Genomic DNA, 13,559 nt, shown 5'->3' on the forward strand with positions numbered 1-13,559 from the left:
CTAGAGAAATATTCAGTATAGAGATATAATGCCTCTATTCTGAATATTTCCATAGAGAAAATATTCAGAATAAAGATATAATGTCTCTATTCTGAATATTTCCATAGAAAAAATATTCAGAATAGAGATATAATGTCTCTATTCTGAATATTTCCATAGAGAAAATGTTCAGAATAGAGAAATATTCAGAATGGAGAGATTTCTCTATACAAGCGGCCATTTTGAATATTTGGCAATCTCAGCGCTCTGGGTGTCATTTATGTGAACTAAACGTTAATAGGCAGAACACAGCCTTCTATATTATAGAAGTCTGTGGGCAGAAGCCATCATGGGCGGAAGTTTCGGAACAGCGTTTATTCTTTTTAATCTGAAACAGTTGTAGAATCTCTTCTTGCTAAATGATTGCGTATTCATATAATTGTGCATAGAGAGCTAACGAAAGACGAAATATATTGCAAGTAAATTTATTACGCGCACGAGCGACATGTAAGTATATTTCAAGGAAATATATTTCTGAATAGATCGAGGATACAATAAAATGCAACGACATTTTTTTTTGTCGATGTACGTTTAATCTTTGTGTCACAACAATACAGAATCTCTGAAAATATATTTTTTGACGAGAAGCTTGAAGTATATTGTGCGTTAGAAAAACGATAGCCGTCTCATGAAAAATATATATATCTATATGTTTCGTCGTCTCACAGCGCAGAGGCGGCAAAATAACATTTTATCCGGATCTGATATCCGGTGAACAAGAATATAGCATAAACATACACATGTATATAGCCGCGAGCTATATATATGTTTGCCGTTTAATTTGCTCTCTTCCTATAGCGTGCGACCGCAATTATATTCTGTGCGAAAAGCAGACGCTTGCGTAGACAGCGCATATCGCCGGCTTATCGGTCAGTTCTACAGCATCTTTCGCGTAAATGTTATCTTGACTTGCAATATAAAAATAGACTAGTTTGCACACTTGAGATTCCTTCCCCATATTTCTCAATAAACACGCAGATTTCTATTAAAAAAAAAAAAAAATTTACAAATCAGAAACAGTCTGTCTTTGCGCAAATCATTGATTCTGTCTATTAATTTTTCTTTTTTCTTTTTGCAGCGACATCGAACTTTGTTTGAACATGATTGAGATCACTGATCTTCGAAGCTGTCTCTTCTCCGCAGAACTGCCGATAAGTCAACGACTCCTATCGAATTCCCGTTCCTGGCCGAAAAGTTTCCCTTGATGATTACTGTCCGACCAGGATCTCGAACTCAGGAAAGGCGACCTCGGCACCGCCGAAAGGTACGTAACACACGCTATGAGAAGGTTGCACTTTGCCAATAGTCACAGTGCCCTCATGGTGCACGCGACCGACGAACAGCGGTTCGCCATCCTCAGTCTCGCCACCCGGAATCGCGTTCGGCGGGATGTTTCCGCCGCTTACTGGCACCCACGTAGGTTTGCAGCCGCAAAGGACCTACAAGGAGAGAAAAGATAAACGATGAGACTAATTCTCTCTGTCAAAAATTGGAAATTTTCTTAAACGTATAGCTTTGTAAATACGCGATCGATTTTAGATGCGATTACATTCATAGGACAAAATTTGATTATTCAAAATATACTCCCTTAAATGGAATCAGTGTCACTGAAAACTAATGAATAGTTATTAATGATTTCAGTGACAATGCAATAAATCAGTGAAATCTTATTAAAAAAATCAATTAATGTCTGTTTTAATCAGTGATATTTTAATTAAAGTACATCTTATAATATTATAAAATAAAATTAATTTATATATTTTGTTAAATATTTGAGTTTTACCAATTAAGAGTATTATTCATTTTTTATCTTAAGAGTGTAATATGTATATAATTCTAAATTTAAATACTATAATTATATACATGTTTCATTCCATGTGTATGTGTGCAAGAACTTCTAAAAAAAAAAAATAATGCAAAATAAAAACAGCTACATCTTGCAAATATATATCTAATACGATTATTAATGATTTTTTTAAATAAACTAGAACAAGCGCTACACGCGTGCCATACTTCGATTTTGTATTAAAAAAATGATATTTTTATATATAATTTGTCAATTAAATTTCAAAATTAAAATATGTTATAAAAATTAAAATAATATGTTTTAAATAATATGTTATAATTGTTTAATCTTGATTAAAATTTTTGACAGTCATCAGCTGATTTCTGTCAAAAATTAATCGAGTTTAAGGTACTATAACATTTTATTTAAAATATATTATTATTGTATAATTTTTATTACATACTATTATTTTTAAATTTAACTAATAGATTAACGTTTAATTAACTGATTTCTATCAAAAAATATTCAAAGGCGTTAATTTGCTAATTAATGTTTAAAATAATAATATGTTATAAAATGTAAAATAGTAATATATTATAAATAATATGTTATAATGCCTTATCTCTGATTAATATTTTTTGACAGATATCAACTGATAACTGTCAAAAATATGTATTAATCGAGTTTAAAAAATTATTACATATTATTTAAAACATTATTATTTTTATTTTTATAACATATTATTATTTTAAAAATTAATTAGCAAATTAACTCTTTAATCAGCTGATTTTTGTCAAAAGATATTAATAAAACGTTAATTTGCTAATTACATTTTAAAATAATAATAGGTTATAAAATTTAAAATAGTAATATGTTGTAAATAATATATTATAATGCCTTATTTCTGATATAATATTTTTGACAGATATCAGCTGATAACTGTCAAAAATACTAATCGAGTTTAAAGAATTATGACATATTATTTAAAACATATTATTATTTTAATTTTTATACCATATTATTATTTTAAACTTTAATTAGCAAAGTAACGCTTTAATCAGCTAATTTTTGTCAAAAAATATTAATAAATGCTTTATCGACAATTAATATTTTTTGACAGAAATCAGCTGATGACTGTCAAAAATTTTAATCGAGATTAAACAATTATATAACATATTATTTAAAACATATTATTATTTTAATCAGTATTACATATTATTTTAAATTAGCTGATTATTAGCGTTCATTTGCTAATTATTTTTTAAAATAAGACTGTGTTATAAAAATTACAATAGTAATATGTTTTAAATACTGTGTCATAATTCTTTAAACTCGATTAATATTTTTGATGGTTATCAGCTGATTTCTGTCAAAAAATATTAATTAGAGATAAGGCGTTAAAACATATTATTTACAACATATTATTTACATTTTATAACATATTATTATTTTAAATATTAATTATCAAATTATCTCTTTAATCAGCTGAGTTCTGTTAAAAAATAATAATGGCAAATAAGGCATTATAACATATTATTTGCAACATAATACTATTTTAAATTTTATAACCTTTATTATTTAAAAATTTAATTAGTAAATTAACGCTTTATTAATATTTTGTGTCAGAAATTAGCTGATTAAAGCGTTAATTTGCTAATTAAAGTTTAAAATAATAATAGGTTATAAAATTTAAAATAGTAATATATTGTAAATAATATGTTATAATGCCTTATCTCTGATTAATATTTTTTGACAGATATCAGCTGATAACTGTCAAAAATATTAATCGATTTTAAGGAATTATAACATATGATTTAAAACATATATATTATTTTAATTTTTATAACATATATTTTAAAAATTAATTCGCAAATTAACACTTTAATCAGCTGATTTCTGTCAAAAAAGAATAAAACGAAAGTTTGCTAATTAAATATTCTAGCTTATACATATTTATATTTATATTGTGTACGTTATAATGCGAAATAATAAAATTATTCTAATATATGTATGTATTTTATTTGTTACAGGTAGCATTGCGATACACAGTGCGATTCACGTGTCGGGAGTGCCGTGTAAAGTTTCGCGTGTCGGGAGTGCCGCGTAAAGTGTCGGACAATCGTAATTATTCGTGTTTTCGCGAGTGTTGTGAGAGCTACGAAGGACCAAAAGAGGAGGATGAGGTCTGGGATGACATCGGGCGACAACGGGACAACTGTGAGGTATGCAAAATAAAAAAATTTTTCTAAACTGTATTATTTATGAAATATTCAACACGCACATATGTATATACATAATTTGAATATTTTGTTTTCAGATCAATGTGCTGTGTACTACAACTCCGCTATTGCACGTATCGGTGAGTGAGATATTGTTTATTTTTATTTTATAACATTTCTATAGCGTTAATGGGATTTATATATTGAAGGATTAATATATTGAAAATATTAAAATGATAATATATTTTATATATGTTATAATATCTTATCTGCGATTAATATTTTTTGACAAAAATCAGCTGATAATTGTCAAAAATGTTAATCGAATTTAAAATATTATAACATCCCTTTTTAAGAAAAGCATGTTAAGTCGATTCTCGCAAGTATTGTTGCATCTTTTCCACGATGCTGATTGACTCTTTTGATTCGTATTGTTCGTTATATTCGTAGCATCAAGAGGCTGTCATCACGAGGGTTAGCAGTTTGATAGTTTGTTCAAAATAAAATTTAAAAAAATATTCATATGTTTGAAATAATATGTTATGGTACTTTAAACTCGATTAATATTTTTGATAATTATCAGCTGATTTCTGTCAAAAAATATTAATCGCGGATAAGGTATTATAACATATATTATTTACAACATATTACTATTTTAACATTTTTAACATATTATTATTTTAAAATTTAATTAACAAATTAACGCTTTAATCGACTGATTTTTGTCAAAAAATATTAATAAAGCGTTAATTTGCTAATTTAATTTTAAAATAATAATATGTTAAAAATGTTAAAATAGTAATATGTTGTAAATAATATATGTTATGATACCTTATCCGCGATTAATATTTTTTGACAGAAATCAGCTGATAACTATCAAAAATATTAATGTTTAACGAGTTTAAAGTTTTATAACATATTATTTCAAACATATATTATTATTTTTTATAATTTTATTTTGAACAAACTGTCAAACTGCTAATCCTCACGATGACAGGCTCTCGATCCTACAAATATAACACACAATGCGAATGGAGACAGTCTATCAGCATCGCGAAAAAGAGGCAACAATACTTGCAAAAATCGACTTAACATGCTTTCTTTAAAAAGGAGGATCTTATTGCTATAATAATACTAGAAAAATACAAGAAGGAGACTCGAAATATGAATGTTCTTATTAAAAATTAATAAAATACTGAAATCTTGTGTGCTTTGATTATATAATTATATATATTTCATATATATTTAATTATATATATATTTTACTGATTCAGTTTAAGAGGGTAGAGAATTTCAAGAATCTTTATAAGGAATTCTCTGCATGAATCCTTTATCCGATAATTAATCGATGCGTCTGACAAACATTTTACGAATGTAATCCTTGGATTTCCGTATCAATCGCATATTTTATGATAATTGATTCAATTAATATCCGATTCGTAAATCTTACGTGTCTCTTTGGATCTATACTCACTTGATAATCAGTCTTTCCATGCTCTTCGCCACCCCAGGCGATGTAGCAGACGGAATGGCTGGGCTTTACCTTGCCGGGAATTAGAGCACCCTCGTGATGAGCCCTGCCGACGAACAAGGGCTCATCGTCGTTTCCACCCTCGACCGCGTCAGGCGGTACCATTCCGCCGGACGCGTCGCACCAGCATACACTTCCGGTGTCGAGTCCGCGAACTTCCACCGGTGCGGATGGCGTCGTGCTTGCAGGATCTATAATCGCGTTTTTATACTTAACGAATAATGCGAAAAAAATCTTCGAAATTATATATTGACACGAAAAAAATACCGTAAAATAATATAATGCAGCAGTGCATCCTTATTCAATCAAGCTATATTAATGCGTTTGCCTATGTGCTTTAAAATTCCATGCGATTAATAAAATGCGTGTTCGAGGAACAAATTGAAAACTGGAAAAAAATAATAGAAATATACGTGAAAAATCTTAGATATGCCATTTATTAATCGAACGTTTAAAGGTGCATAAATCGGGAAAAAGGAGAAAAGCAGCATGAGAGCGTATGTAGGTTTAATATCACAGCCAAGCGAGAGAAGATTTATCACCTCGACGATCTCGAGATCGTCAATGCCATTTATGAATCGCGAAATTATTGCACAACGTGACTTTGTCATTCGGCATTGACGCCGATCTCGTATCGTCGTAGAAAAAAAAAGAGAGAGATAGAGATAAACGTCCAGAGAGAAATTATTACGTTTCTTTTGACCGGTAACTGCGGGATATTGTTCGAAACGAAGTTTCCAGTTTCCGGTCGCGCCCCAACCGGTGCGCACCCCCGCGTAGCTCACTCCGATGGGATTCGGGTCCCGCCACTCCATAAGGACAGGACCGCTCTGACCGCCCGATCTGACCGTGACGAGGCCGTCAAGCCACGTAATCGAAAACCTCTTGTGCTCGTGCTCGCTGAGCAGATTCGGCGTGTCCACGCGCACCTGGACGGGTTCGGAAAATTTCCCACGTGAGAGCGAAAGAATCGTACATGTATCTCTTTAATTCGGAATCGCCAAATCGTCCCAATCGCGTGTTGGACCAATTTTAGACCGTTCCGATTAATTGACGCGACAATTAGCGGAGATCGTTTCGAACCTTGTCAGGCTGTTTGCAATCGTATCTGATAACCGACGCCTTGTTTTCCCACCCGCCGAGCATGATCTCGTACATAGGACTCGACTCGCCCTTCCGGTCGGTCAGCGCGATATGTCCATTGCTCTTGGCTTTCACGTCGATCAGCACCGAGCCGCTTCGCACGGCATGGAACTTGTATTCTAGCTTGTTAGGGGTATTCAGGGGATTGCGACCTTATCGAACGTAAAAAAAAATTAAAAGACAGTTATCAATTAAAAACATTTACGCTATGGCGAATAAAATAATTTCTAATTAATGTAGAATAATTTAAAACAATTCTGAGGAAAAAAGAGAGAAAAAATAGACAGGAAATTGAACTCTATCATACAACAAATTTGTCTACATACATGTATTTACATCATATTATTTTCAATATGCTGCTCTCCTTCGAATTGAGGAAATTCCCGTACGATATTTTGTGTTCTTTACTTCTTACTTAAAATGATATAATGATGCTCAGCAGGCGAAAGCGGAAAAGCAGTCAAATAAATAAATCCGAGTATCAGTCGATATATGTGGGTGTGGAAATCAATCGTGTCTAACGTGCCTTAAAGTCTATCATAGCTGAACGTGCTGTATATCGATGTGCTGGATTATTGTTCTCTTTAAATTATTAAATTAATAAATTATTAAATTATTAAATTATTAAATTATTAAATTATATAAATTATTAAATATAAGATTTCTATGAGACATCGAATTCTCTCTATGAAAGAAAGCGCTCTTAATCCAGCATCGATCACACGTGATATATAAAGAGGGACGGGAGATAATCCGTGCTAGGATGGAATTAGACATACCCGGGCGGACAAGCAGAATCTAAAAAACGATCACGTGCGACTACGCCATGGTTCTCTCGCACAATACAGGATTGCTTTTTAAATACATTACGTACAACCACCGTAATCTCCGCCGCAGCATATGGCTGTGCGAACCACGATGCATTAATAGATCGTCCGTAATCCGAAAGAATGCCAGAAAGAAAAATCAGAAAGCGTCAAATATCAATCTACGAGAGTATATAGGAAATTTGGTCAACTGATAGAGAGACGATCTGTAATTATACATTATGAGTGCCTCTTTACTTCTACCTACGTATCTATGGATAATATGTCTACGTTATAATCTGTAAAACAAGGTGGATCAGAAGAAGAATATATATCGAGGATTGAAGAAAGCGAAAAGTATTAAAAAAATAATTCGTATCGTATTCGTTAGAAGTGAGAGAAGAAGAGACCTTACCTTCGATGAGCCAGTCACCAGTGGCACCCCAGCCGGTGCAGACGCCGAAGTAACCGATCCCGAATGGTTCTGGATCGGTGTAGCTCAGGAATGGAGCCGAATCGCTTTCCTTGCCCACTGTGAGAATGCCGTCGTTCCATCTGCGAATTTCGCGAATAAAAAAAATGTTACATGATACATGATCGCGCAAAATATCGAAGCTCTATGACTCGTACGCCGCGAACGGAACACAGACTTAATTGATTAACCTAATTAAACTCAAGTAATAACAATAAGCTGAATGCTCGTCTCTTAACGACACTTTAATGAATGTAAAAACAAGCTTGCGACTATACCTGACCCAAAAACCGCGAAACTCGTCGGCGCTGAGGATGCCAGGTGTTTCTACCTCCAGCACGTCCGGTTTGGTTCTATTTTTGCGCACGATGGATTTGCTGTTGCTCCATCCTCCGATAAAAATCTGAAGAGAAAAAAAATGAGCTTTAATTGTACTTTGTCGCAATTCAATTATCATCGCAAAGCTGAGATTTTATTGTAAAGCTAAAATTTGTAGCTGGAAAGACATCTATTGATTCTCATTTCTGCGTAAGAGAATGAACGAGAGGGCAAAATCAAATCTCACCTCGTACATCGGATCTCCCTCCTGGGGCCCCGTGGTAAGAGCGATGTGAGCATCGTTGGGCGCCTTGACCCGGAACTGGATCTGCCCAGCCGTCACGGGATAGAAATGGTACTCTAATTTGTCTTCGGTGGAAAGCGCTGGAAAGGTGAAGGATTACATGAAGAACATCGCGATCGGATAACTCGTCTCGCACTTTTATAAATCGCTAATAAATAGCGATAGAATCAGCTGATCAAGCGCGAGCTCTGCTAATTATTCATTGATTTTTCATATCTGGGCGAAACCGCTATGTGACGCGCGAAAACGTGTTGATGCCGAATATCTAATAGACATCCCGACGCCAGACCCGACCCTACGGCTACGTCAAAGAAAGTAGGACAATGCAGGATTCGATCGATATCGCGCGCTGGTAGTGATAATCACGTACGTGACTTACGTCTATAGTGATTCGATCGTGATTTAATTTTAATAATAGGTCTATAAAGGTCATTCTCGGTACAAATTGATTACACGTGTGCGAGTCTCTCTACTATTCAGTTTTAAAATGTGGATCGTAAAAGCGGCGCATTATCGATGCGTCAAACGCGCACGGATGAGTCACTGTCAATAACGTTTGTCAGCAAGGAGATGTTTGCATATAACATCGACGTATAATAAAAATATATGCTATCGATAATTTCAATTTCAATGCTGCACGCAAGAGTCTGAATATTCTACATATTCTCGAGTCGAGATTATGTATGCGCCTATAAATCCCTTTGCAAGAGATCCTTTCCCTTAAGTAAGCGATTTTCTACTGCCGAGATGTAAGACTCGAATAAATAGTTATTCTTGGTCCAGCGAGATCACGTTTTGTAGTGACAATAAATTCTGATAATTCTGATGAACAGTAATCGCGATGATCACCGGTGAATTCTTTCATTCCGCAGATTTTTTTAGTCTTCAATTTTAATTCGAAATAGAGTCTTAAAAAAGAAAACAATTATTTTAATTAATACAATCATTCCATTAATCTCCGCGTAATTTGCATTAAACGTTTAAGCAAGAGGGTTTTATAGCACTTTATTAATTCCGAAGTCGCGCGAAATAGAGACGACATAATTGCGCGCATAACTAATATTTCTTATCTTTTTTTTCCTATTTTCTAGTTGTGTTTTTCTTGCAAACGCGTAATCCGAATAGCACGCAAGTAAGGGAGTAGACGTAACGATTATAAATAGTTGGCTACGTGTCCACGCGGTCAACCATTCACCGCTGACATCATATGCATTGTAAACGAAGGAAGGGATTATAACGCGAAGCGATTTGGCATATGGTCCTTGCATAAGACATCTCTATATGCATATTATACGCTGTACGAAACGTAACGCCGATGCTAAACTCGAGGTCATCGCGTTCAGCGTAGTAGGTCTAACGCTCTGATGTCATTCTTATTTCGATGTCAATTACTTGCGCGACGTCCCCGATCTAGAATAATCGCCGCCCGCAGTCCTTTCGACGTGATATGTCGCTGAAGAAGCTGTGCTCGCTCGAAGTGTGACAAGTCCGATAAAAATGCCGATATCCATTAATATCTGCTAATGAAGCTTCCGTAGATTACTTTGTTATTTTGACCCTTGAAGCCACGTCAACATTTGACATTTGTTCTCTGATACGCGCGACTCTGCTGCGAGATTTGAAAAGTTTTCGAAGTATATTATAGATAAAAAAATATATATATATTTTTTTTAGAATCTTCTTTTTATCGGACACGAAGAATATCTTTCGTCAACGTCTATAGAGATCGTAAGCGGTTCGAATCGCGTTAATTTTACGCGCCAAATTGATTAGCTTTCATAAAATGTGGGCCGTGCTTCGCTCGCAATTAACATAACAACGTGAAAATTAGAGTTATTGAGTCCGATTTACATTGCGCAACTACGAATATCGTTGCTCAAGCTCGGCACCAATCCGGAATGTACGGAAAATTTTCACGAATTTTCTCCTTTGATATCCGTCCGAAATAAATTATGCGCTACATCCTCCAATCACGAAAGTGCTATTAATTTCTGGCATTTTTTTATCCGCGACATCGTTCGTGATGAGACGATGAAAAGGGATTCGGACAATGACGGCGGTCGCGTGTGTCGGGAAAAAAATAATATCAGTCGGGCTTCACGCTAAATAGTTGCACGCTAGTTAGTCGTACGGTAAATAACACGGCCGATAGCTCGGCTATGTAGACCTATTCGTGAAGCGATTCGCTCGTCGTGCTGCCATTGACCTGCCGCATGGCAACTGTCGTTGCTTTACTTTATATGGTGCAAGGTGGACCGGCCGTGGAGAACGTAATTTAACGTGTGCAATCTGCCACGCTCGCTGAAATTTCCTACAACAGGTGCTACTCGCTGCCTAATTTGTCACCTGCTCTAAAACGCGGAGAATCTTTCTATCGAATTTTTCCGGCGACGCTATATCTAAACGAAGAAAATTTTTTCGTGAAATTTAAAATTAATATACGATGCAATTAAATAATATCTAATCGATATACTAATGTTCCTACATTTTGTTTAACTATATATACAAATATTTTCGTGTCGTTGTTTTCAGCTGTCGCGACTCGTATTGTTTTTTTAAGCGATGCTTGTCTACGAACTTGTCTTTTTTTCGCGCCGGTTACATAATACAAAAGTAAAGCAGATTTTTGTTTGTACGCGGATTTCGAAGAATGACAAACGAGTTGTCGTAAAATTTTTAACAAGCTCAGCTTCATTCGTAGCTTCTCTCGAGAAGCTTATGTGACAGAAAGGACTCGGTCGGCGGGCAAAGGTTTCATATAATTTGAGCCGCGCAATAAGAACGCTCCAATTTCACGGTAAGATGAATGGGAAAAGTGTCCATCTTTCACGCGCAGTATTTTCATAACACTCCCAAGGATTCCGCTCTGATAATATCCAAACAAGGCATGCGATCGCGTCACGAAGATGACAAGACAATGGAGAAAATAAAATATTCCACATCGTAAACGCGCGACTGTATGCGTATGTGTATGTATGTTGAATCAAGAATAGACTCGATTGAAAAACAAGATTTTCGAGAGAATGATAAATTAGTTTTCGCGCGGTCAGAGAGCGGAAGAAACGACTTTAGATGATAAGATGAAGAAGCTCGGAGGCGGTAACTATTGTATTACGAGACCAGCAATCTCTGGAAATCATGGATTACGTGGATGTGAAGGGGTCGCATTTTTATGACGTGATCGAGGCTATTATATCCGACGACGAGGGGACTCGTCATCGGATCCGTGATCTACTCTCACATTCACTATGCCACTATAATTGCGAAATTTCTCACATTAATTTCGCATGTAAACTCTGAAACTGTACCTTTCAAACGACGTGGTATATATTCATTAAATCGCACAACAGATACCAGGGATACATATATATTATATATCTCAGATTTTATTTATACAGATATTTATATCGAACTCTTCGTGATTTAATGAATATCATCATCGCACTTCCTTTCATTCTATATGTATTATTTGTGCCGAATATCTGAAAAACGAAGTAATACGTTTCTGTGTTTGTTGTTAGAATCTTTTTTTCGATTTTCCGAGAGCAGAGCAATCTGCAATCTTTTTCAGGTCAAATCTACAAACGTTCATACAATAGATCTTTTAAAGAATTGTTTGAGCATGCCAGGTGCGATGCGATCGTATATAAAGTATCTAAACGCCGGCCGGTGTATCTAGCTTGCCGGCTTGTCAAACCGGCAGCCGCGCCCCAACTCTATATTTAGAAAGACCTTAGAAAAGAAACGGGATATACTATTCGCTTCTTAAGAAGCGAGAGAGCTACTATTTCTTCCGCCTAGAAACTCTATTCTCTTTGATCCGTTCGCCGCAAAATGGAATAAAGCTTGACGCGCGGAAATGAATTCGCGAGGCAGAAGAAGATTCTTATCTAGACCCATTCAGAAATTAATCAACGAGTGCACGCAAAGAAAAATTAATAAAATAATATCTTGTGTTAGATGTATTATACGACATTAAACTCTTTCTTTATTTCGGAGTAACGTCAGTTCTGCGTATATGTTACGTAATGTTACGCGTCAATTTATCGGGCGATCATAGCAATCATAGCTAATCTGCTCCAAAACAGTCGCGACATGATGATGAATAATGGAATAGATTCTATGCAAGAATAATGCAAAACAAATGAAAAATATAGACTATAATCATGTCGATTTAAAAAAATTGTTCAAAATGACAGATAAAAGATTTTAAATGTCAAAGATACGGGTATTATGACTTACAGACTGCCATGTCGCTCTTCTAGTAGTTAAATCGTCCGGATATAGGAAATGAGATACCCACGATGTGCACACCACGACGACGGAATTCGTACTGCGATGCGGCGCGGAATTTTGACGTCTTGGCAATCGTAAGCCAGTGGCTAGACGCATGCGCGATATGTGCAGGTGCGATGTATGTATGTGAATGTTAATTAATGAGCGGGATGAGTCATCGCCGGATCGGCGACGTAGATAGATCGAATTCCGATGCTCTGTACTCCAAACTCCAGGGAGATAGATCTCCGTAGATCCGATTAATTGTCACGTAAAATGACACAAAAATTTTAGGCCTCTGAATATATAATTTATCGTCGCGATGATTAAACTGTGAATCATTAAGCTTTCTAATTAACTATTCTCATGTTTCAATATTATCTTTCGTTTCCCTATCGCAATAGGCATTTTACGTGCGTTTGCGTGATAAAAGATCATTCCATATTACTCATATCAGCATTGCGCGATTCGTAATTTTAATAGAAAGAGAGAGATTGTGGTTTACTTTTTTTAAATGATATCACAGCAACGGCGAATTATTACAAGTACTTATGCATGGCATGCAATAAACAACAAATGGCATGCAGTCATTATCATTCTTAAACGATGATTTCATTTGAACGAGCTAGTAATCCTTATCGGCTAATTGAATTTTTTATTCGCGTT

At 35.0% G+C, this 13,559-nt stretch overlaps 2 protein-coding genes across 5 annotated transcripts in view; one reads left to right on the forward strand and one right to left on the reverse strand.

Moving 5' to 3' along the window:
* Nucleotides 1-549: 549 nt before the first annotated feature.
* LOC145939643 (C3 and PZP-like alpha-2-macroglobulin domain-containing protein 8) lies at nucleotides 550-13,019 on the reverse strand. Of its 4 annotated transcripts, XM_083044103.1 has the most exons (8): nucleotides 12,861-13,019; nucleotides 8,562-8,698; nucleotides 8,275-8,399; nucleotides 7,940-8,079; nucleotides 6,659-6,870; nucleotides 6,267-6,504; nucleotides 5,519-5,766; nucleotides 550-1,478 (listed from the first exon to the last, which is right to left on the reverse strand). In XM_083044103.1, exons 1-8 carry the CDS (start codon nucleotides 12,868-12,870, stop codon nucleotides 1,248-1,250), a joined length of 1,341 nt encoding a protein of 446 aa, XP_082900229.1. In that variant the 5' UTR covers nucleotides 12,871-13,019; the 3' UTR covers nucleotides 550-1,247. The 4 variants fall into 4 exon arrangements, with proteins under 4 accessions (XP_082900229.1, XP_082900230.1, XP_082900232.1 ...); XM_083044104.1 differs by lacking the exons at nucleotides 6,267-6,504; nucleotides 6,659-6,870 and adding an exon at nucleotides 7,593-7,622; XM_083044105.1 differs by lacking the exons at nucleotides 550-1,478; nucleotides 5,519-5,766 and adding an exon at nucleotides 5,784-5,963.
* Nucleotides 3,720-13,559, forward strand: part of LOC145939646 (uncharacterized) — a 91,787-nt gene continuing 81,947 nt past the window's right edge. The window contains exons 1-2 of the mRNA XM_083044110.1: nucleotides 3,720-4,047; nucleotides 4,143-4,184. Of these exons, the coding sequence (XP_082900236.1) occupies nucleotides 3,832-4,047; nucleotides 4,143-4,184 (258 nt within the window). The 5' untranslated portion in view covers nucleotides 3,720-3,831. The remainder of the gene's footprint in view (nucleotides 4,048-4,142; nucleotides 4,185-13,559) is intronic.

The sequence above is a fragment of the Prenolepis imparis genome, unplaced genomic scaffold, assembly GCF_030444845.1.
Source record: "Prenolepis imparis isolate NDT839.2.m4 unplaced genomic scaffold, iyPreImpa1.0 SCAF_8, whole genome shotgun sequence".
NCBI classification, from domain to species: Eukaryota; Metazoa; Arthropoda; class Insecta; order Hymenoptera; family Formicidae; genus Prenolepis; species Prenolepis imparis.

Coding starts and splice junctions, on each gene's coding strand:
- LOC145939643 (XM_083044103.1), bottom strand. Junction 8,080..8,274: donor TTTCGCGGTTTTTGGGTCAG/GTATAGTCGCAA, acceptor CGAAATTCGCAG/ATGGAACGACGGCATTCTCA. Junction 6,505..6,658: donor ATTGCAAACAGCCTGACAAG/GTTCGAAACGAT, acceptor GAACCCGTCCAG/GTGCGCGTGGACACGCCGAA.